The sequence below is a fragment of the Theobroma umbraticum genome, unplaced genomic scaffold (assembly GCF_002168275.2).
Source record: "Theobroma umbraticum cultivar Fairchild unplaced genomic scaffold, ASM216827v3 scaffold_204.0, whole genome shotgun sequence".
Classification (NCBI taxonomy): Eukaryota; Viridiplantae; Streptophyta; class Magnoliopsida; order Malvales; family Malvaceae; genus Theobroma; species Theobroma umbraticum.
In genome coordinates, this window is record NW_018397267.1 from 4,063,026 (window position 1) to 4,085,955 (window position 22,930).

At 35.4% G+C, this 22,930-nt stretch overlaps 5 protein-coding genes across 5 annotated transcripts; 3 read left to right on the plus strand and 2 right to left on the minus strand.

The window, feature by feature from the left end:
- Window positions 1–1,786: 1,786 nt before the first annotated feature.
- On the plus strand, window positions 1,787–2,784 carry LOC110424726 (glutaredoxin-C9-like). The gene is made up of 2 exons (XM_021439381.1): window positions 1,787–1,905; window positions 2,385–2,784. The coding sequence occupies exon 2, from the start codon at window positions 2,409–2,411 to the stop codon at window positions 2,781–2,783; it is 375 nt and encodes a 124-aa protein (XP_021295056.1). The 5' UTR covers window positions 1,787–1,905; window positions 2,385–2,408; the 3' UTR covers window position 2,784.
- A 3,020-nt stretch (window positions 2,785–5,804) lies between these two features.
- LOC110424009 (endoplasmic reticulum oxidoreductin-2-like) lies at window positions 5,805–10,722 on the plus strand. Its single transcript, XM_021438469.2, has 10 exons — window positions 5,805–6,365; window positions 6,900–7,031; window positions 7,611–7,869; window positions 8,130–8,240; window positions 8,343–8,461; window positions 8,585–8,689; window positions 8,870–9,072; window positions 9,409–9,532; window positions 10,194–10,376; window positions 10,472–10,722. The coding sequence occupies exons 1-9, from the start codon at window positions 6,201–6,203 to the stop codon at window positions 10,374–10,376; spliced, it is 1,401 nt and encodes a 466-aa protein (XP_021294144.1). The 5' UTR covers window positions 5,805–6,200; the 3' UTR covers window positions 10,472–10,722.
- Window positions 10,723–11,413: 691 nt separating this feature from the next.
- On the minus strand, window positions 11,414–13,913 carry LOC110424463 (uncharacterized). The gene is made up of 4 exons (XM_021439027.2): window positions 13,536–13,913; window positions 12,598–12,710; window positions 11,923–12,010; window positions 11,414–11,713 (listed from the first exon to the last, which is right to left on the minus strand). Exons 1-3 carry the CDS (start codon window positions 13,708–13,710, stop codon window positions 11,930–11,932), a joined length of 369 nt encoding a protein of 122 aa, XP_021294702.1. The 5' UTR covers window positions 13,711–13,913; the 3' UTR covers window positions 11,414–11,713; window positions 11,923–11,929.
- Window positions 13,914–16,538: 2,625 nt separating this feature from the next.
- LOC110423915 (Transducin/WD40 repeat-like superfamily protein) lies at window positions 16,539–19,725 on the plus strand. Its single transcript, XM_021438338.2, has 3 exons — window positions 16,539–17,255; window positions 17,906–18,197; window positions 18,602–19,725. The coding sequence occupies exons 1-3, from the start codon at window positions 16,599–16,601 to the stop codon at window positions 18,667–18,669; spliced, it is 1,017 nt and encodes a 338-aa protein (XP_021294013.1). The 5' UTR covers window positions 16,539–16,598; the 3' UTR covers window positions 18,670–19,725.
- A 139-nt stretch (window positions 19,726–19,864) lies between these two features.
- LOC110423914 (pentatricopeptide repeat-containing protein At1g11290, chloroplastic-like) lies at window positions 19,865–22,607 on the minus strand. The gene is given in 3 exon segments (XM_021438337.2): window positions 19,865–19,899; window positions 20,098–20,522; window positions 20,524–22,607. Coding segments are annotated over 2 exon segments (2,133 nt in total). The 3' UTR covers window positions 19,865–19,899; window positions 20,098–20,473.
- Window positions 22,608–22,930: the final 323 nt, after the last annotated feature.

The window sequence follows — 22,930 nt, forward strand, 5'->3', positions numbered from 1 at the left end:
TATACATCAGTTTCTTGCTTGCACTCTAGGGGGTGCTTGGGGTAGGATATTCGGATATCAAGAAACTCTTTTGAATGAGAGATGACCCGTCGAGGATCATTTACTAGTAATTAATTATTTCCTCTTTTGGTTCATTCCTTCCTCTTCTCCTTTGAACTAGCTAAGCTAATGATCATGATGGATTCCAATCCATTGATATACATGTACTTCTCTCAATGTTATCCCTGTTAAAAGTAGTGATTCATGCATAAAATTGTTTTTTTTTTTAATTTTTTTTATTTTGAATGTTTCAATTTGATTGATTTACAACTTAAAATTGATTACTAGCATGTTTGTAAAGAAAACAAATAATAATAATAATAAAGTCCCTGTATGCTTAAATTTATATCATATTTAAACATATATTGATTTACAAATGATGGCACTTTCCAATATAAAAACCAGTATATAATGATTTTAATGGAAAGGTACATTGCCAGGTTAAAAAAATACAAACCAGTAAACTAGAATTAAACCGGTCGTTTTTACTTGCATTTTTTTCCATAAAAGGTGAAACATTTTGCAGTGTAATTTACAATATATAATGATCACTCCTATTATCTGATCTGAACATCCTTGTTAAAACTCATAAAAGAAAAGGTGAAATCATTATGCCAATGCTACTACACCCACAAATTAACTGTTCAAATTGGAGAGTTCACTCAGAAGCCCTTTTTTGGTTTTACAAATGCATGCCATAATGAAATATATAATTGGGTTACTTAATTAAAAAGAAAGTATAAATGGGTCGGAGAACATCTTACTACTATTCTTTCTAGAAAATTAAAATAAAAATTTATTTTATATTTACATCTGGATATTTGCTTTTGTGCTCGATATAATTATCTTCTCTAAATAAAATAAACTATTTCAAGTGTAAATATTATAATTAAAATCTGGAAAAGAAAACTGTAAACTAAGAAATATGGGATCCTAAGGCTAGGGATGGGGCTGAGGTTAAATAAGAGGCATGACCTGACTGCGTCACAGTAAGCAAAGGACAAACACCCTGCTGCCACTCTGAGGAGAGAAAGAAAGCGACTCACTGACCCTCCCAACGACGGCGTTTCAGTCGTTCTATGTCGGCTTGTCGGTTTCCTTTTTCATGTAATCACCTCTTATTACCGCTGCCTTTCCCCTCTCCCTCTCCACACAAACCCATAAAAGAAAAACCCTTATTTATTGCTACTCCCTGTTTAGGATTTAATTCTTTTTTCAGTTTCACTTGAAAAGCATAAAAAATAAGAGAAAAATGCAACAGTTTTCTTTTCCCTTTACCTGCTGAAACCGAAACAAGTCGCCGTACTACAAGGCTCACGCGTTTAAAGAGAAAAAAACCAATCAGTCTATGAGGATATTATTTGTTGTTGCTAGGGTTGTTCCTTTCTGATGAGTTCTGATATTGGCGTGAGCGACTAGCTTACAAGAATCCTTTTCTGTTGGGATATTTTGGTACTTTTTCTAATAAAGGGTCCCACCCCATCCTTCACACACTAATCTCTGAAACCTGCATGAAAGTTTTGTTCATCTTTCTTTTTGTTGCTCTTTTTTGTGTAAGTATATATATCTCAACATTGATATTCTTGATTCTTTGACTGCAGGCAGCGTGTTTGAAAAACTAAGGGGTTTTGTTTGTGTTATATATATATATAAAGAAATAAAAACTCAAATTGATATTTATATATATTATATATATATAGCGAGTGAGTGGTGCATATATTTTTTTTCTCTGCAACGTCAAAGAAGGCATGCCTGCCTCTGAAGGTAGATGATTTAGAGGGGCGTAACACTGACTTGTCTCCGTACACTTGGAAGAGATTGGCAGAAGTCAAGCCCCGTCAGGTTTTGCCGGGTGCTCAGTTTCAGGTACCTCTCCGCTCTTTCTCAGGATTGATATTCCTTTTCATCTTTTTGATAATCTCTCTAGGTGTTTCTTTGTTTTTATACTTTCTTGGTTCTATAAAAATATCAGCAAAGTTTATGCAGTAATAGCAAGCGTAGAATGTTTCATTTTTATTCAAATATGTATATATTGTACTACTTTATATAAGTATACAATGTAAAAGTGCTAGAGTCAATTCTACTCTATATTACCCACTGTGTCAGTTTCGTTTAACATTTCTACTCTGTTTCAGAATACCCACAAACGCCCTTTTCATTTCCCACTCTTTTTCACCTCTGCTTCAATTTATTAGGTTTGACCATCCCCCTCCTCTCTTCAACCTTAAAAAAACCTTGTCACCTCCCTTTAGCTTCATCTACCTTTTAGGTTTCATCACATTTCCTCCTTCTTCTTTTTCTTGTTCTACTATCTTTTGCTGTTGTGATCAAACCCAAAGATGCAGGTGGCAAAAAAAACTGAGATTCCAATGGCGAACAACATAGCACTAGACAGCGAGGCATCAGTAACAATGAAGCTTGATAATCCATACGAGATAGTGAGACAACTGGCTTCCACCAACGCAGTAGTTCTGTTCAGCATGAGTGGCTGTTGCATGTGCACCGTGGCTAAACGCCTCCTCTTCGGGCTCGGAGTCGGCCCTACCATCATCGAGCTCGACCACCACGTCTCCGGCCCTGACATCCAAGCTGTCCTCTTTCAGCTAGCCGCCGATGGTCGACAGCCCGTTCCTGCAGTGTTTGTTGGTGGCAAGTTCCTTGGTGGCATTGAAACACTCATGGCTTGCCACATCAATGGCACATTGGTCCCTCTCCTCAAAGAAGCTGGTGCACTTTGGCTCTGATTTTCTCGTTCAACATTCCTATTTCATACTAGTCACCGGAATATTCTGGTCTGGCTAGGCCTAACTCTTATTTATTATCAACTTTTATGTTTATATTAAATTATGAATTATGATTTGCTCTTTGATCTTATCTCCTTTTCGTTGCTTGTTTTTCCTTTAAAATGGAGGGGTTTTCAATTTGTGTGTAGGCTTTCTGTTTCAATTATAACTAGTTAGCTCTCTAGGGTTGCTGTACAGAGTACGGGGTGACGCCAATGTGAGCTGAGCTTTTTTCTTGGCTTGTCAGCTTCTTTGTCCTGAGCATTAAAGTAGACAGATTCTCATATTATACAGCTTAAACTTATTACTAACCACTACTTAGAAAATTCCATGACTCAACGATACGTTTTTATGCTTCTTTAATTTTCTGTCTTCTGAATCGATTTTTCAATACATAATCTTCAATTCTTTCCACATTGCAAATTAAAAGCACGCATAGAACATATGATAAAGTGATTGCCGGCGATGGAATAAAAGAAGAGGAAAAAAAATAATACAAAGATCCATCTCAGTGGGGGAACAAAATGGTGACACATCATATTCCTTACAACAAATGCCGATGGCATGCATGCCATGCGAAGTCACTCGGTTGACTAACGGTATTTTCCCAGGAAATGATGCCCAGGATTAATCAACATTAAATAATTGAATAAAGAAACCCCCCACCCTCCTGCTCTCTCTTATCTAGGTTGTCAGTGCTATCAAATGGGCTTGAAATAAATGAACTTTTTTTTTGGCCTTCTGCATTCTCCGGACTGATGAGTTCCTTCCATTTAAAGCAGTTTAATCTGAAAAATATGTTTGATTAGTACAGGCGTTTGGATAATTAATTTGATTAAGCATACACAAATTGATCGTTGATGTCTCTGGTTGAAGTTTAGACAGAGTGGAGCCTTTGGCAATGTCCAGATGATTCTATTGATGAATTGATTCTCGACCATATATTTTCCCATGCTATATTTATTTTGGGAAGTTTACTTTTACCCGTTTGAGATTCGATTTCCAGAACAAAAAGACGCGGTGATGTTGTCTGTGAGGCAGGGGCAGGGCTCATTGATTTGGGGGATGAAACATGATTGTGGTAGATGACAATGCTCTATTCTCAGTTCATTTGTTTCTCCATTAACATGATCGAGTACGCTCCCTTTCCTCAAAAAAAAAAATTGAACAATTAGGCTACTACCCGTCACCCGAGTGAAGATGGAGTTTATCTGTGAATGTTTCCTTAACAACATATGATGGGTGTCATAATCTAGTTTCTGATAGGTGATTTCGTTTAAGTTCATCATTAGTTTCATCAGTATTAGGTCTAATTTTCAAGACATAAAAACCCCACAACTTGAATTAATGAAGTGAAAGGGTTTTTCCGTACTGTACGTTGTCCTGGCTGGATGAGTTAAGTTCCAATAAATAAAGAGCTGAGATTCTGGAAACTTATCATGTTTTATTAATTATCCTGTGAGAGAAAGAGAAAGAGAGAGAGGGGAGAGGAAGGCATTGGGTATTGTTGGGTGAAGAAGCAGATGGAAGCAGCAGACAAAAGGCATCAGGAAAAATGATTACATGGTGAAAGCAATCATTTTCCATGTGGTTTTCCGGGATTTATGAAAAAAAATCCCTATGTGAAATCATGAGTAAGAAAGATATGATTGTCGAGCGAAGTAAAACTTGACCATGATTTTCTTATTTCCTGAAGCAGAATGGCAGCAACAGAATCATGAACCCTTCATCCACTCTCTCTTCATTGACTGTTTGTCAAACTCGTCTGACACTTTGACTGCTATGGACAACGGTCAGGGAGCCTTTAAGTGATATTTTGTAGAACCAAGGACGAGAAAAAGTAGTAAACAGGAATCGTATTTCATTGATCATAAAACCCCAAGAATTTTCTGCTCTCTTTATCTCGTTATCTTATGAATTGAGACTGTATTGTTAAGAGGGCGGTTCAGGCTTATTTGTTATGCTTTTAATACAGATTTTCAATTTACTGTCCGAAAATTTTACCTTATACATTTAAGGGTGTTGATGGTTCAAATCTAATACAAAGTTAAAGCTCATCCCAACTAACCACATGGCCAATTAGACAAAAAATAACTTAAAATAATTTACTTCTCATTACTTATTGTTTTTATTCCTTTTTATTATCTTGATAATTAAAAATAACAAAAAAAACAATTTTTAAAAATTAACTTTCTTTATAATATAATATACTATTAGTAGTTTCTTTTGGTATTGGGAACAATACTACTAATAGTTAGTTGTAGCTTTATGGAGCCGTGTCGGATCTTAGCCCAAACATGATTGGCTCAAAATCTTAACCCAACATCAAATATTGAGCCTAGCCCAAAGGCTGAACCCTCGTTCTCCATTTGCAACAAAATTGTCTGTTTGCTTATATATGAAATAAAGTCACAATTTATCACTTTAATTCGGATCTTATGCTTAGTGTGATAAATTGACTTATATTTGAAAAAATATAATTTCACTATTTTTTCATTTAAAATTAATCAAAAGTTAATGTTAAAAAAATAGTTTCTCTTTAAATCATTTTTAAGTTAAATTAAAAAATATAATATAGAAAATTATGCTCGTTTAGAAATATGTGATAAATTTAATTTATTAAATTAAATTAAAGCATTTCACTTGCAATTCTTCTTGTTATAATTTTACAATTATCTAATAAAAAAAATTACATAAAGATCTTTCACTTATAAGTATGAGTTTTTCATAATATTTTGATAATTGTAACACAATTTATAAGAGATACACTTTGACATAAGTAAATTAATAAATTTGAATCTTATATTTTATTTATTTATTATTGATAAGTGCGTGTTTAATTTTTTATTTTCGAATTCAGTAGTGCAATTTTTTATTTTTTAATATTGACTAAGGTCAACGCCGAGTCTTCCACTAAAAGCGTTGAAATAAACCCTTCCAAAGGAAGGTTCCTGTCCCTCTTTCCACCATCTTTTCTTGATGACGTAATTAATACAGTACTTAGCTTGGGTGCACCTTCAATGACCAAATCCTACCCCTTTGATTTTCTCAGTGCGTGCCCATGGTTTGAAACTGTAAAGGAGAGGCAGAGAAAAAAAAACCATCAAAGGAGAGCAAAACGCCCACAATTTTTTTACATCATCTTTCCTCTCCACCTTGATCCCCTTTTAATCATAGATTTTTTTACCTTTCTTAACCCCAAAATCTCCCTTTAAATAACCCAACCATAAAACCCAGTAATCTATTAACCTTGACGATTCTATTCTTGAAAAATAGTCCCGAATTTCTCTTGTTTTCTTTTCATTGCAAAAAACCCATCAAGTTTTTTCAGTGTTTTAGCAATCTGGGTCTTTTTCTGCTTTGTTGAAAAGGTAGCAGATGGTGGAATCAGAGGTTAAGAAGGGGAAGAAGAGTGAGAAAATGAGGCGGAGATGGGTGATTGGAGCTTTCATTACAATTGTTGTTGCAATAGCTTTGGCTTCTAAAAGTACACTAAAGATCTCTCTGTTTGGAGACACTAACAAGTCTTGTTATTGTTCTCAGGTTTCGCTTTCTCTCTCTTTTTACCCATTCCGTTTTGTTTGGTTACTTAGGAAATGGAAATAATCTTTGGAACGAAATGAAAAATGAAGTTTACTTCTTCTTTTTTTTTTCACTTTGATTTTGTTCTGTTGGCGCCAATTTCAACTGCCCATTTCTGAATTCTTCTGAATTTATCCTTTTGCTTATAAATTGTTGGCAATGTATAAATGAATCATTGAAAAGTGATACCGTTTGCCTAGTTTTATTTGGGAACTCAAAAATGGCGGAGACTTAGATTGAAATGGGGAGAAAGGTTTTATTTTTTTTTCTTACTTTCCTTTGAGTCACATTGGTCCAAATTTAAATACCCAGTTTCGCATTTATTTATTTATGTGATCCCCCCTTTTGATTTCTGAATTTCTAAGCAGCCTTTTTATGAATTCATTGAAACGTGTTGTCATTTGTCCTTTTGTTCCCTCCTTTTTTTTAGGTTGAATGATGAAGTGGTTGACATTTTGTTTGTATGACAATGACTGTTTTCTTCAATTTGTGCAGGGCAAACACAAGTATAGCGGTATTGTACAGGACTGTTGTTGTGATTATGAGACTGTAGACCATCTTAATGAGGAAGTATTACATCCATTACTTCAGGAACTTGTTAAAACACCATTCTTTCGATACTTCAAGGTTAGCTTATTGTCCGATGCCCATTGTGTGATGGAAATATTATGTAAATGTCTTATTTTATTATTGTGGAGATAATTTTCACAATGGTTGATGTGGGAAACTAGAAAGCTTTTCAATATAAATGGTTATGTATTGATTACAGATAATTATAGGAAACTACCAGAGTAGTGGATGGCAAATAGGCAGTTTAGCAGTTATAACTTTCTGTTCAGTGGTTACTATATTCTGTCTAAGCAGTTAGAGCTTCCATTTCCTCTTATCTGGTATTTTTTTTTCATACTTGCATTAAGTGTAGAGTGAAAAGGAAGTGATTCTAAGATTTATGCAAGTTTTGAAGTCGAAGCATGTGCATAGAATGAAAATTGTCTCACTAGTTTAAGTTGTTGAGAAATCCCACTATTATGATGCTTAAGTTAGACAAACGTAGGGCATAGAATAGACTATTCTCATTCGAAACCTTTTAGTTTATCTGCCTCTTAGCATGACAGGGTTAGTTTGTATGCTGCATTTGAAATTCATGCTCTATGTTTTCTCACCTGATTTTCTCTGAAGCCCGGTATTTTCTATTGCCGTGGGCAGGTTAAGTTGTGGTGTGACTGTCCATTTTGGCCTGATGATGGTATGTGCCGTTTGCGGGACTGTAGTGTTTGTGAATGTCCGGAAAGTGAATTCCCTGAATTATTTAAGAAGCCCTACCATCGAGGCCTTCCATCAGATGACCTTATGTGCCAAGAAGGAAAGCCACAGGCTGCTGTTGACCGCACGCTAGATAGTAAAGCTTTTAGGGGGTGGACAGAAACAGATAACCCCTGGACTCATGATGACGAGACAGATAATTGTGAGTCCAAATTTCTTCTTGACAGTTCTGACATATTTCAGTTTTATCTTTGTGCTTATCTTATTGTTGGATGCTCTTAATCTTGCTGTTTGTGCGCCTGAGAATGATAAATTTAATTGATGCTTATGCAAATCAGTAAAGATTATTGTTGCTCTCTTGGCAATGGCAGATATTATAAGAGTGACAGTGAGAATGGTGGTGTTTGAAACTAATATTCCAAAAAGTGATCCTCTTAAGTGATTGTCTAATTTCATTTGCAGCTGAGATGACATATGTGAATCTTCAACTGAACCCAGAACGCTATACTGGTTACACCGGTCCATCGGCTAGAAGGATATGGGATGCTGTCTACTCAGAGAACTGTCCCAAATGTGAGTTCTATTCTTCTTTTAAGTGGTTGTGTGTGTGTGAATGAAGGATGCCGAAGCCCTTTTTTGCACAAATCCTTTATTCATTTTTACTCTGATATGCAGATCCATCTGAAGAGTCATGCCAAGAAGAAAAAATACTGTACAAATTGATTTCTGGTCTTCACTCATCTATTTCGATCCATATAGCTTCTGATTATCTACTCGATGAAGCCACAAACTTGGTATAAATTCTCAATTTCTTGTCATTCAATGCTTGTCTTTTTTGCTCATTTGTAAACTTTAGGCACATTGGATTTTTAAAAAGGTCTAACATGGTTTCTTTATTTTCCTTTTACTGATTTCAGTGGGGCAATAATCTCGAATTAATGTATGATCGGGTCTTAAGATATCCATATCGTGTTGAAAACTTGTTCTTCACATTCCTCTTTGTTCTCCGAGCTGTGACAAAGGTGAGTAGCATGAGTACATAATGAATCTGTTTGTGTACTTGAGCAGCCTAGCACATAAGTAGGCGAAAGCAAAACTACATGTTGAGAAAAATACTTATGAATCTTTTCCCTTGATGTTTACTTTTCGAGTATATATTTATTCTGGAGTCATTTACCTTCCTAGAGCTCGATGGGTTTCAGGCAGCTGATTACTTGGAACAAGCTGAATATAATACTGGGAATCCCACTGAGGACCTAAAAACACAGTCCCTAATGAGACAACTAGTTTATAATTCAAAACTGCAAGCTGCATGTCCACTCCCATTTGATGAAGCTAAGTTGTGGAAAGGACAAAGAGGACCCGAATTGAAACAGAAAATACAAGCACAATTCAAAAATATCAGGTTTCTCTCAATTCCTCTTCAGCAATGCTTGTAAAAAGCTACAATTTCTTATCTCTACTGATGTTAAACATATAAAACTGGAAACTACATTTTCTTAAAACGTATTTGTGTTAGCACATTAAGACCGTCTGAATTCATTCAAAACTCATCATCCTCAAGAGGAAATGAAATCTGACATTGTATTTTTACCTTCTCTCCAGGTTCTTAGTGATCCTCATGAGCAAAGAAGCTTTAATGAACTGTTTCCTTTTTCTCTTTGATTTTTGACATTTGATATCTGTGCACTGATTCAAGTGGCTTATTGCAATGACATAACAATTGTCATTGGCTTTGTAGTGCATTGATGGACTGTGTAGGATGTGAGAAATGTCGGCTTTGGGGAAAGCTTCAGGTTCTTGGTCTTGGAACTGCATTGAAGATTCTGTTCTCTGTTAATGGTGAGGAGCACTTGGGTCAGACTGTAAGTACCATTTCCTACTTTTTGACTTTCAGTTTCCCATTCTAATTTCTTCCTAATGGATTCTTTTCCGATATGTGGCTAGCGTTTTTGCTTATAGGATATGCTCTCTTGAAGCCATTGAATTTCTTCCTCCAGGAATCCTGGCCTACAATTTGGTGTCACATATGCAAAATCCTCTAGTTGAGAATCATCTATTGACTATAAATACTACCTAGATTCTTTGCATTGCTTTACACTTGATGTTTATTCCAGGAAAAATAGTAGTTACAAGTTTCTCAAAGGTGATATACTGAGGCTACTTCAATTTGAAACAATTGAAAGCGAAACTTTTTAATATGTCACAGGAATGAATGCTATATTGGGTTCACCATTCTGGCTGATATAGTTTATATCTTGTGCACAATTTATTTAATTATTTCCACTGAAATGGCCTATGAATGCCATTGTTTGAACAGAAAGTGGTGTTGATCTCTACAAAGATCAGTTTGTGAAATTATCTCTATGAAGCTGGTTTTTGCTTTTATTTTCATTTCACGGGATGTATCCTAGGTTTCCATTAGCAACCAGTTTTAAGCATATTTGTCGAAGATACTTTTTGTTGTTTCTTTTCTTGGGTATACAATTTGTCATTTGCATTAAAGTTCATTTTGTTGACCTCTAGTTGCAGTTGCAACGGAATGAAGTGATTGCCCTGATGAATCTACTCAATCGACTATCTGAGTCTGTAAAATTTGTCCATGAAATGGGACATGCAGCTGAAAAACTCATTGAAGGAAAGATATCTTCTCCTACTGGCCCGAATAGCCTAGTCCGAAGGATATGGGCATCTATTGTTAAGACATAGGTAAGATATTGTTGACGTCCTAGCTTGTAACATCTGTGAATGACTGTTTGACTTTTGATTTTGCCTTACTACATTGCATTTATGTTGTTTTGCAGGTAAAGATGATGAGAGGATGATAATTCAACAAGAAATACACATTACTTCCAAAAGATAAGAGTAGGGTTTTGGAGAAATACGAGCATGGAAAGTGTACAATCAACAGTTTTGCTATAGTTGCAGGTTTTAAAATCTCATGTAAACGAACTAAAGGAGAAATTAAAATAATCCTGAGAGCACCAGGTTTTCAGCTTCATGATAGTTTGTCTATTCTGATAATTTTAGTTCTCTTCAGGATTTTTGAATGGAAGGTATTTCAGTGCTTTTAGCAATCTAATGTTACCCACACAAGGTAGATGTCAGAAACTGTTAACAGATTATGGACCAAGTTTTTATACAAATTAACCGACTTTTCCATTTTCAGATTTATATAGAAATTTTAATTGAATATCATGATTTACCTTGGATAAAGATTTTATGCAGAGGTTTATCTGTATCTGAAAAATGAAAAAGAAAACAAGAACATCTCTTTGAGTGATAGACCGTCCGTTCAATGGAAAGGTTGTGCCTAATGAGTATAGATTAATGTTTTAAATAACTAGAGCCCAAAAAAGATGTTTCTGTTGTACAATTAATCCTTTATTACCATTAGGCTGTTGTAGCAGTCCAGTCCTAGACTGCTCGGACAGAACCAATACAACTGTGAGAAGCTCTTGAACATTCCTTGTCTGGGACTTTTTGCACATCCTAACGGGGAAGTGAAAGGTAGCCTTGTGGAATTAGACACCCTCACCTTTACATTGGACATTCTCATATGCGGATTATTAACAAACTATGATGACAAACATGCTCTACCCTGTCTGCCATTTCCATTTTAGATCTCACATGTTAGCATATTCCCAAGCAGTGAAGACCCTAAACAGTATATTGCTATCAAATTCTGGCCAGGCAAGCTACCAAAATCTAAATCGCAATACAAGCAAATGCAGAAGAAACAAATGTAGCTCAATACTTGGGGCTTCCAAGTAGTATCAAATGCTCAATGACAAGGTATAATGGATCAAACATGTGGATGGTTAAGAACATTAGCTCGCTTGACTATGATACAAAGTGTCAACACCATAAATTTGTTTGTGAAGTAATGCATCCTCATGTTACATATAATACAGTACATCAATGGTAATCATAAATCTGGAGTGATTCCCATTGCTTTTGGCCTCTGCTTGCTTGCTTAGCTATCTAGAGAGACGTTCCCTATGTCAATGCAGGAAACTGATGAAATTGCAGAGCCATCTTATCACCTGCGAATAGGCATAACCAAGAACGGCTAAATACTAATGCCTGTTATCAGCTGACCATATAAAAAAATGAGGGCAAAGTATTGCTGACAACTTAACAAACTGCAAATTGGGCAACATGATGCATCTTGAACTTGCATTTATAAATTCAGCAGAGTTTAAAAATTGTAAATAGATATAACATTGTGTATAAGATTAGGCTCAACTCTTACAATACGCTTAGCGTGACTTCTTCAGACGTTTTGGGGGCCTCATTTTCTCTTTCCTCAAATCATCAGGTGTTTTAACATCAATAAATGGCTGCAAACAGAGAGAAAATGAGTACCACAGTTGATTACTACTATTACCAGGAACATATAGCCATGAAAGTTGTTAGATTGAAAGCTAATTTTATAGGATCTTAACAGCAGGGGTGAGAAGATTAGCCATGGACCTCTATGAACCCAAGATTAGGGATAACAGCATATAAATGGAAATGGGATATTTGCTACTCCTTTCTGGGTTTGCTGCTACACAATAATATCTACAATAAAATCTCCTCACTAAGCTCTAAAAGGCCAACTCTGATTAGCAGCACTTCAGATTGGTTCAAATATGTTTACTTATGCAGCAAACATTTGCATATCCTACAGACTAGACATAGGTAAACAAAAAGAAGCACAAACTAAGGTTTTGCCAAACAGATTCCTCATATCATAGACTGGAGGAAGAGTAATATATGCTACAGTTGCACCTAGGAGATCCAAAGACCAAAGAGCAACTAGATTAATTAATTGCAGTAAGGTAAGTGATAACAATAATCATCCATTTTAAAGTTAAGAAATGTTCTATATATTTATTAAATTTGATGAGAAGATAGTTACTCAAAAGATGCATAGATGAAATACCTCATCCCACTTTCTCTGAAGCTCCAGAAGTTCTTGACAGTATGCAAGGCATTCTGCGTGATATACAGCAGCTAACTCTTTTATCAAGGCCTTCCTCTTAATGATACCAATCACTGCACATATATAAATAGTTTTGAGATATGAAGTGATACAGAGAGTGTGAGATTCATAAGAGAAACTAATTAAACGCCTATATCCAGGATAATCACAAAATCATACACCCTCCCAAGCCAAATAACCCATTAACAAAAAATTTTCAGATCCAAGACAGTCAATTTTATAAAGCTACCACTCTGGTTGACTAAATGTAACGTCAAACTATAACCCTTCCTCTCATCAACACCATGATAGCTATAATTTCCAACCATCTGAAAATTTAAGTAATAGAAGATGCTTAAATTTGCATTCATGCGTATGAGTTTATACCAATGTTAGCCTTGTACCAAAAAAAAAAAAGAACAATGTTAGCTAGTTTTTTTTGAAGCAACCGACTGTAAGAATTAATCAATTATTAGCCTTAAAAATTCAATCAGAAACAGATTAATATATAGGTTAAAGCAATAGAATTAAGTCAACCAAGATAGCACCTTTACACCAACAGATAGTTTCAACAAATAATCAGAGCTACTTCAAGTACTATAAACACACATCACAATTAATTACTCAGCGTCTTGAAACCAAAATTAAGAACTTTGCCAACATATCAGCACAGAAAGCAAAAGCAGAAAATTCAAGCATATCTTTTTTTTCTTTGGGAACATCGCAAACCAAGCAATACCCATTACAACACCTTCTTTTTAATCCAAATCGACTAACCAACAGAAACCCAAATTTAAGAGAGAGATAAAACAGAAAATATGAAGCAGAGGTAGCAAAACCCTTCGAAGAAAAAACAAAGAAGCCCCAGAAAGCACAAATAATAGAGAAAAAAGAGTTACTTCGACTGGGATCGAATGGAGGAGGAGGAGGAGGATGATCAGGCTGAGAAGCAGGAGCAGGAGAAGGTTGTTGCCGTTCTTGACTCATGGCTTGAACTTTGGAGATAGTATTTTGGTATGCAGAAGAAACAAGTTTAAAATTAACCCCGTCCAACGATTCTTCTGTTACTACCATGGAGAGACCACATAGTTTCAGGATTTTGCTTTTATTTTATTTGTTTCGTACTCGGACTCAGAGTAGTGTTTGTCGTTACACCGTTTGAAGGTGCAGCAGGAACCCACTTTTGGTGAACTAGGGTTTTGTTTCGGCTTCGGCCTCTTGACCAAAGTCCACATTTTTTGCAAACTCCTGCTCTGGTCCCCCTGTTTGAGCCGAGATTCACAGAAATTTGGAATGTTAAATTTAAGAAAATTGAAGATTAAAAAATACATAGAGCTCCATCACCTTTGCCTAGTCATCAATATAAATAATCAATCTTTTTTTTTTTTCAAATAAAAATATGTTTCTCCAAAAACAAGTACTAGTAGCAAAATTGGCAAAAAATTGATGATCCCTACTACATGAAAAAATATATATTCAATAAAAAATTATAGATATGATACTTAAAAATTTTAATTTATTTTTATTTTTTATTCAAAATAATGAACAATAATGTAATATGGTAATATTATTATGTGATATTTTTTATTTTTTATATTACCACTATATTAACTAATGATAATTAATTAACTATTAATTAAAATAGTCTATTTGATTCAAATGAAAGTATATGAACTTGATTAAATTTTTTTTAAATGATTTAAAATTTTTTCAATCAGTATGTCAAAATTATTCATATTTTGATAATTGATTATAATGGTAATTGATCTCATTAGTCATCTTTATCGTTAATTTGCAATAAGGTTATGGCTTATGGCCCAAATCATTGGTCTTTCTCATCCAAAATACCAAAACCAATAGTCTAGCCTAATGGAGGTAAAATTTTCAAGTCAATCAATCACTTTGCTTTTGAATAGTAACTTCTGCAGATTATTTGAACATTTTTATAGAGATTGATTTTCATTAATAACTTAAATAGATGATTATATATATATATATTCTTAAAACACTCCAACAAGCTCAAATTAAAAAAAAATACTTAAATTTGGAAAAAAAAGATAAAAATAAAAATATCACATAATAATATTACCATATTACATTATTTTTCATTATTTTGAATAATATCCATATTTTTATCAGATTAGGCATCATTAGAATAATATCCATATTTAATTTTAACTGTCCATGACCTTCATCAACCCTATCAATATCACTTTAATTTACAACTTCATCAAGAACTACAATAATTGTGTCCTCTTAAGTCATCATTTTGTTTACCTCTTTTTTGTTTGAATTCTTTTAATATCTTTCGAGTCTCTCGGATGTCCTCATCATCATTTTCATTAAACACTCAAACCCGATTATAAAGCATCTCCTAATTGCAGGTCATTTCCTATATATCAACCCATAATCATCTTCATCAACGCCATCGATAATGCTAGACTTACCAAGCTCATTATCATTTAAATTATCCTCATCATCCATAGAGGCATTTATGTCATTACCTTGTTGCTCTCATTATGGTCACCCTCAACATTGCCCTCAGCTTCCTCATCTTTCTCACCCTCTACATTTCCATACTCAGAGGAGTAAAAGGAATGCCATCGACCAGATCAAGCTTATTAATTAACTACATGGTCACAATATATAGAACTATAGAATACCACTTTGTCAGCATAGCAATTAAATCTAGAACAATCTCATCATCAAATACCAACATCAATCTTTTGAAAATTCCATCTTAGAGATCTTAAAGTAAATAGATGACATATTGAAAACCATAACTCCATAATAAACCTTTCAATACCAAAATGATAGCAGATCAAAGTCAACTTCAAAACAGTCTTCCCTACCATCCAAATAGAATATTTTTGAAGAATGTACAAATTTATTAATATAAAAAATTCTAATTAAATATGTTACCTCAGCCTCCACATATAAATTCACTTTTGATTTATTTAAAGTTTTTGATTAACATTAATGGTCCAACCATACTATTTTTTATCGATAAAATGATACATAAATACAGTGGTCCAATCAACAAAAATCATTCTTCCAACCCAACCAATTCCATTTTTAGTCAATCAAATGATCAACAACTGCAATTTTATGGCAACAATAGGACCACTATTCACACACAAACACAAAGAAACTATTAACAAAGAAGGCTTAAAGCATAATTTTAAGATCAACTCGAGATTGGAAATCAATTCTATAATTTCCAGCATATATTTGGAACTCATTTTTAAAACAAACCATAAACATAAATTCTAAACACTATTCAAATATATATATAAATTTTAAACACATTAATATTCAAGAAATAAAAGAAAAAATTAAGACAAAAACCCAAAACCCAACACACCATACTTAAAATCAGAAAGAAGTCGTCTTCTTTTTCCTCCCGAGTCAATTTTTCCTTTTTTTTTTATTTTTACCTTGATTGCATATTTTAACTAACCAATAGCCTTTAACATTCAACATGTGGAACGAGAAAAATACAAAAAATTTTCATATCGGTAGCAAAAAAATTCCACGTCAGCAGTCATTCCAAATTCACATCAACAGCCACTTTCTTACGTGGCAGGTAATAATTGGTATTAAGACTAATGCCCCTTACGTTTTCCTTAGAAATAAGGCTTCTTCGAATAAAATAAAAAAAATAAAATTTTCTTTTAGATACAAGTAAAAGAAAATTGATGTTTTAAGTACCATAGAAATGAAAGAGTTTAATTGTAAAATTGATATAATTCAAGAATTTTTTTTGTTTTTTGAGCCAAATTTTACAGTCAAAGTCAGGACAATTTTACTTTTTTTTTTCATTTTTAATTGTTTATCACATTAAATTAAAAAAAAAAACGTGCATTTTTGTCAACATGAAGGTTCACTGGCCCCGACATAGCTAAACCCAAACTAAACCCTTTCTTCCCACTCTTCCTTGAAAAATCCCCGCAGCCACAGCCATGTCGCTGATAGCAGGCTCCTACGAACGTTTTATTTGGGGCTTCAGACTCAAGCCCTTAAACTACGACCCGTCTTCTCAGACGCTCACTCTAACCCAACTCTTCTCCTACCCATCCCACAACGCCCCCATAACCACCGTAGCCGCCGCAGGGCCCGCAGCCGCATCGGGCTCCTCCGACGACACCATCCACATCTACGACCTCTCCACCGCCGCTTCCCTCGGTCCCCTCCACCACTTCTCCTCCTCAATCACTACCCTCTCCTTCTATTCCCCTCCCAACCTCTCCTTCCCTCGCAACCTCCTTTCCGCCTCCGCTGATGGCTCCATCTCCATCTTCGACACCGAACCCTTTGTTCTTCTCAAGTCCTTTAGGTCCCATAAAAGGGGTATTAATGATTTGGCTGTTCATCCTTCTGGGAAGCTTGCATTGAGTGTCTCACGTGATGGGTGTTTGGCTATGTCGAATTTGATGAGAGGGAAAAGGAGCTTTTGTTGTAGGTTGGGGAAGCAAGCGACGATTGTTAAATTTGATGGGAGTGGAGAGAGGTTTTTTATGGCTTCTGAGGAGAAAATTGGAGTTCATTTGGCTGAAGATGCTAGGTTGTTGTTTGAGTTGGAGAATGAAAAACGAGTTCTTTGTGCTGCTTCTGGGGAGGTTAGTTTTTATTTTTTTATTTAATAAAAAAAATTTTAAAAAATATAATTATTACGTTTGTTGGTTGGGGAAATGGAGGAAAATGGAAAATGTTTGGTAGAAAATTTACTGCTTTAACTTTCTAGAGAGTTTTAGGCATATGAATTATGTTTGTGTATTTAATTGTAAGACTGTTAGAAATTGAATGTTTTGGTAGTGGGCTGTTAGTGTTTTAGTTATTTTTTGTTGGTTGATTCAATTGTAGTGTGAGTTGATAATGTTATGCTAAAAAGTTTATAGAAGAAGAGGCAAAAAGATCAACAGCTACAAGCTCAATTATTTCACCTCTTAGCTAAACCATTTTTTGGTACAAATCTACTGTTTTATGATTTATAGGCATATAAATTGAATGACATGATTTTGATGGGGCTTAGTTTCATGTCAAAGTTAAGCTGTTCTTTGAGATGTCGGCATTCTTCCAAAGCTGGGTAAACTAATACCTGAAAGAAGAATGTTATAGCGGATGAACTTATAGGATTCTGATGTTACTTAACTTGTAGTTCTGACAAATTTCTTTAAGTACTCTTATGCTAATTGTTCCATTATGCATGTTTTTCGCTCTCTTTTTACTTATAACTTGAATTTCTGTATGCATGTTATGATTTTGGCAGAGTGGAATTTTATTTACTGGTGGTGAGAGCCGTAGTATTACAGCATGGGACACAAACAGTGGGAAGGTTGCTTATTGCTTCGAGGATGCACATTCTACCCGTGTAAAAGGTATTGTTGTGCTTACCAAAGATGGTGGTGTCGATGATGCTCCATATTTAGTGGCATCTGCATCATCCGATGGGTTTATACGTGTTTGGGATGTTCGCATGGCCATCAAAGGGAAGCCAAACCCATTGGCTGAGGCTAATACAAAGTCCAGGCTGACTTGTCTTGCTGGATCTTCTCTCAAATGTGAGTATTCTGCTTGTTCTTATATATTATTTACGCATTTTGTTCATCTAGTAAATTATGGCTATTGCTGACTCTCATTGCCATCAATGTAACCTTTCTAATTGTCGTTGCACGCTGTTGTAAAATAATGGGATTATCTAATCATAAGTTCTTACAGGAGCTTCTTACAGGACTCTGTTAACTGTGTATGGAGTGTGTATTTAATTATTTATGCACTATGTATAGCTCTTTTATTTCATAATAGCATGTTATGCTGACAATGCTAAAAGATTATGATACTGAAGCATTCTATTATCTTTTATTTTGCTAGCATTGTCTGGATGATTTTTGGGTGTTTCTGAACCTCATGCTTGCTTTATTGTGAATTGTAATTGGTATTCAATGATTTTCTATTCCTTTCTCAGCTTCTAAACAACCACAGATTGGAAAGAGTGCTCCAAAAGAAGAGCAGAGTGATGCAGAAGATGTATAACAAATAGTGCAAGAAGAGGTTTTAAGAGCTGTCATGGTTGCTGAAAAACCTCCTGTCAGTGTTGGGCCTTGTTGATCCAATGAATCAATTTTGACTATTGATAATTATGTTCATATTGATCATGGATGCTATTTTAAATCATTTTATATTTAATTGTACACTTAGTAATCTGTTCAATGTTGAGGTTCTCGTCAAATTTTCCAATATGTAAACAACAATTTTAGTAGGTTGACCAGATGTTATGAAGAATGCCAGTTGTCAGCAATCCTTGGGAGTGTGGACTGACCATGGCTTTGAGTTTGAGTTAAACTCATATGCATATGATTGGAAGGAAAAAAAATTATGAAGCGAAGGTTACAGTCCAATCACTGAGAGGAACAGGCTTGCAAGAGAGAATCTTTAGGGTGTTTAATATTCATGGTGGAGACCAATCAGTGCCAAAATTTTGTACATCATCTAGTCTTACAACTGAAATGATACAAAGTAACTGTGAGGTATATTTCGTTCTTCAAGGTATCATGAAAACAAACCCGCAGCATCTCTTCTCATCGCACTGCTGCATTTAAGTGGGAAATGCCATCCTTTACAAATATCCCCAACCAACATTATCAGCTCACTATACGTCTCGTTCCAATGATTGATCACGAATTGGTTAAAATGATATGTGCACGTGCATGTGCATAGCAATGCTGTTTCTGCAAAGGGGCAAAACTTTCAATCTTTGTTTCCCGTGAAGTTTTAATTAAGAGTATATTTAAATCTGTGTTCTTCTGGAGTAATTTCCTTTGGATTCATGCAAGACTGAAGCTGCTTTTTCTCTTATCATTGTACTTGCTTAGAACACCATGGCCAAAGCATTTATCCAAAATCAATCAGCAACTCTCGCCCAAACTATACAAATGTCTGCGAGTTGACATTAGCAAAACCAGAGAAAGTATCATCGGGAATTCAAAGAATCCGACAAGTGCTTAAGGACTGAATTTCAATAGAATCATATATAAAATATCACACACATGCCTTGTGAGAATTCGTGGTGGTGTTTGTAGTAAAGATCTAAGATTAACCATTTCGCCACTTACCTGTACAAAGCACCAAGTCTTGTTCTCTTCCCACCACACCCCCCCCAACCTGCCAAAAAAAAGGAAGAAGAAAAAATCCAGTATCATTTGTTATGCAGGCTCTTCCCAGTTCTTAGATGGAACTGGTCATCCACATTCAGCCAGGTTAAACCTGTAGTGATTCAATGTGGAAACAAAACTAGTTCACTATTCAACCCCGGGTTGATCTAACTCATTGAATGACGCTAGATGTAGGATGTTCACAATTTTAGGCAGCATAATAATATTTGAAAAAGTATGTACTTCTACAGAAGTTAAAGCAATACATCAATGACAAAATCTAACACTGGAAGTACCACTGAAAACGCACCTCCTATGCACAGGATGCTAGGAACTTTGGAAGAGCTTCAAACATGGCAACTTCTCATTTTAGGTTCTCACATGGAAATGGCGAAAGGCTGCCAGAGATGTCTGATTTGGGAGCAGCCTTAGCAAGGCATATCCTGAGTATTTCTAGCTGGCTTGCATGTTGATGTGAAATCGATAAGAAATCATGGAGAAAACTTACTGCAAACCAGAAAATACCTTATCTTAGCTGGTTCAAAAGAGAAGGCACCACAAAATGCTGGCTGGACTGGATCTGCTTGCTGCTTCATTTTCTTCCTTGAATCTAGCCTCTTTTGGCCATATCTTTGGTGTAAACTTCATGTAAATTATAAAGGTCAATCACTTGCGATCTGCACTACCTAAAATCTGTTGCGAATTCCCCAGTGAACAAAATGATCATTGAGAAACTTTCCCAGCAGTGTGATCTCTGGCCTCCTTGATTGCAAACTCTAGTATTCCTATTAAAGCATATATGTCCTTTGCTTTTGGATGAGATTGGTCGGCAACACGAAACTCATGTACATGTCCATTTATTTGTAGCCAGCTACAGCCAGGGATTTTCTTTAGTCCTTTCTCTTTAAGAAGTCTCCTCATTTTAGCAAATTTATCCCACTTTCCTGCAGCTGCATATATGTTTGAGAGTAAAACGTAATTTCCAGCATTTTCTGGTTCCATTCTTAGAAGTTTCTCAGCAGCAGACTCTGCAAACTTGGTCTCAGAGTGCAGCTTACAGGCACTCAACAAGGGGCCCAACACTCGAGTATCTGGTTTGAACGGCATTTCATTGACAAGTTCTCTGGCTTCTTTGATATGCCCAGCACGCCCTAGTAAATCCACCATGCAGGCATAGTGTTCTTGGCTGGGTTGGCAACCATAGATTTCCCTCATCTCCTTAAAAAATGCCCGGCCTTCTTTAACAAGGCCTGAATTGACACAAGCAGTCAGTAGCCCAAGAAAGGTAACTTGATCCAGTTTCAGATTCAACTGCTTCATCTGATTATACAAGTCAAAACATTGTGACCAGTCCCCATGCTTAGCGTGTGCACTGATCATAGAGTTCCATGTTATGATATCCTTACCATCAACTTTTTCTTCATCAAAAAGCTTTCTGGCCATTTCTATGGATCCGCATTTTGCATAACTGATAAGAAGTGCTGAATTAACAGAGGACAGCAAATTCAGACCAAACTTCATTGAGTACCCATTAAGGCATTTTACTTGTTCTAGTGCCCCTATATTCACACATGCAGGCAAGATGTTGATAACTGTTATGAAATCAGCTTTAACTCCATCTGTCTTCATCCTGGAGAAAAGAGAAAGGGCATCAAGATTCTGATCATGGTTTACATATCCTTTGATCATTGAGCTCCATGAAACCACAGTTTTGTTTGTTACATTGTCAAAAATCTTTCTCGCATAAATTAAACAGTCACACTCGCAATACATATCAATAAGAGAATTATGAACCGACACTTGATAATCTGAACCATTTCTTATAACATGAGAATGGATTTGTTTGGCCCACGCAAAAGATTTCAACTGCCTAATCGAGGAAATAGCATGAATAGCAGTGAACAAATCAGCTCTAACCCCAGAATTTGCCATGCACCTCAATTGTTCAAGTGATTCCTTAGGTTTTCCATGCTGAGAATAAGCAGAAATCATTATATTCCACACAACAAGGTCCTTCTCCAGCATATATTTGAATAACAACCTTGCATATTTCAAACTACCTAGTTTTGAATACGTTGACAATAAAGCAGTACTTACAGACAAATCCTTACTTAAATCACTAACTAGAACCAAACAATGAACAGCTTTGCCTGTATCCAATGAACCCAAATCAACACTTGCCCTCAACAAATTAATCATAGAGACCGAACTTCCGCTCCGAGGTGGCTCAAAAATCAAACTTTTCCAATTATCCAAATCCTTAACAGGCTTTTCATCAACCACCTTTTGCTCGAACTCACCAAATCCCCTGTAGAACTCCACCAAAGCATCACCCACAACCTCAAAGGAATCAAAACCCAATTTTGCTAACTGCCCATGAACCATTTTCCCACACTCAACATCTAACAAACAAGAACAAGCTCTTAGAACTAAAGGGTAGGTCTTCTCATCAGGGTACATGGATTTTTTTACCAACATGTCCTTGTAAACCAAAAGGGTCGTTTTATGTTCACCCAAAGTTGCCAAATTTCTTAAAATTGTGTTATAAAGATGTGAACTTGGGTTGGTAATGGAATAAAAGAGTTGCAGAGAGAGGTTGAGGAGGCCAAAGTTGGCATAGGAATCAATGAAATGAGAGGAAAGTGTTGGGTTCTGGTGGAGGCCATGGAGGATGAATCTTGCATGGATTTGTTGTAGATGCTGTGGTTTCTTGCATAGGTTTAGTAGAGAGGAGAAGGTGCTGCTAAAAAGCCTTGTTTGGGTGGCAGGAAAGGGGGGGAAAGAGTAGAGAAAATGTCTTGACCGTTGAGCGGGAAGCATGCTAAGTGGGGAGCATTTTTGTGATTTACACTAGTGATTATGTACTAATAATTTTCCTTGCCAATATTAACTTTTGTTTAACTTTATTTTGCTTAGTTGGGTTTGTTACGAGAAATACCAAAAGAAGGAATATTTAATGTCTAAAATGCAAAAATAAACTGTATATTAAACAATTAAATTAAATAGTTGATAACAAAATGTTTGATTTATTTAGGTATACTAAAAACTATATTTAAGATTTTAATTTTGCTTTTCAATACCAAAACTTCATTTCTTTATAAGAATGAGAAAATAAATAATAAAGCTTACAGTGAGATCCAAAT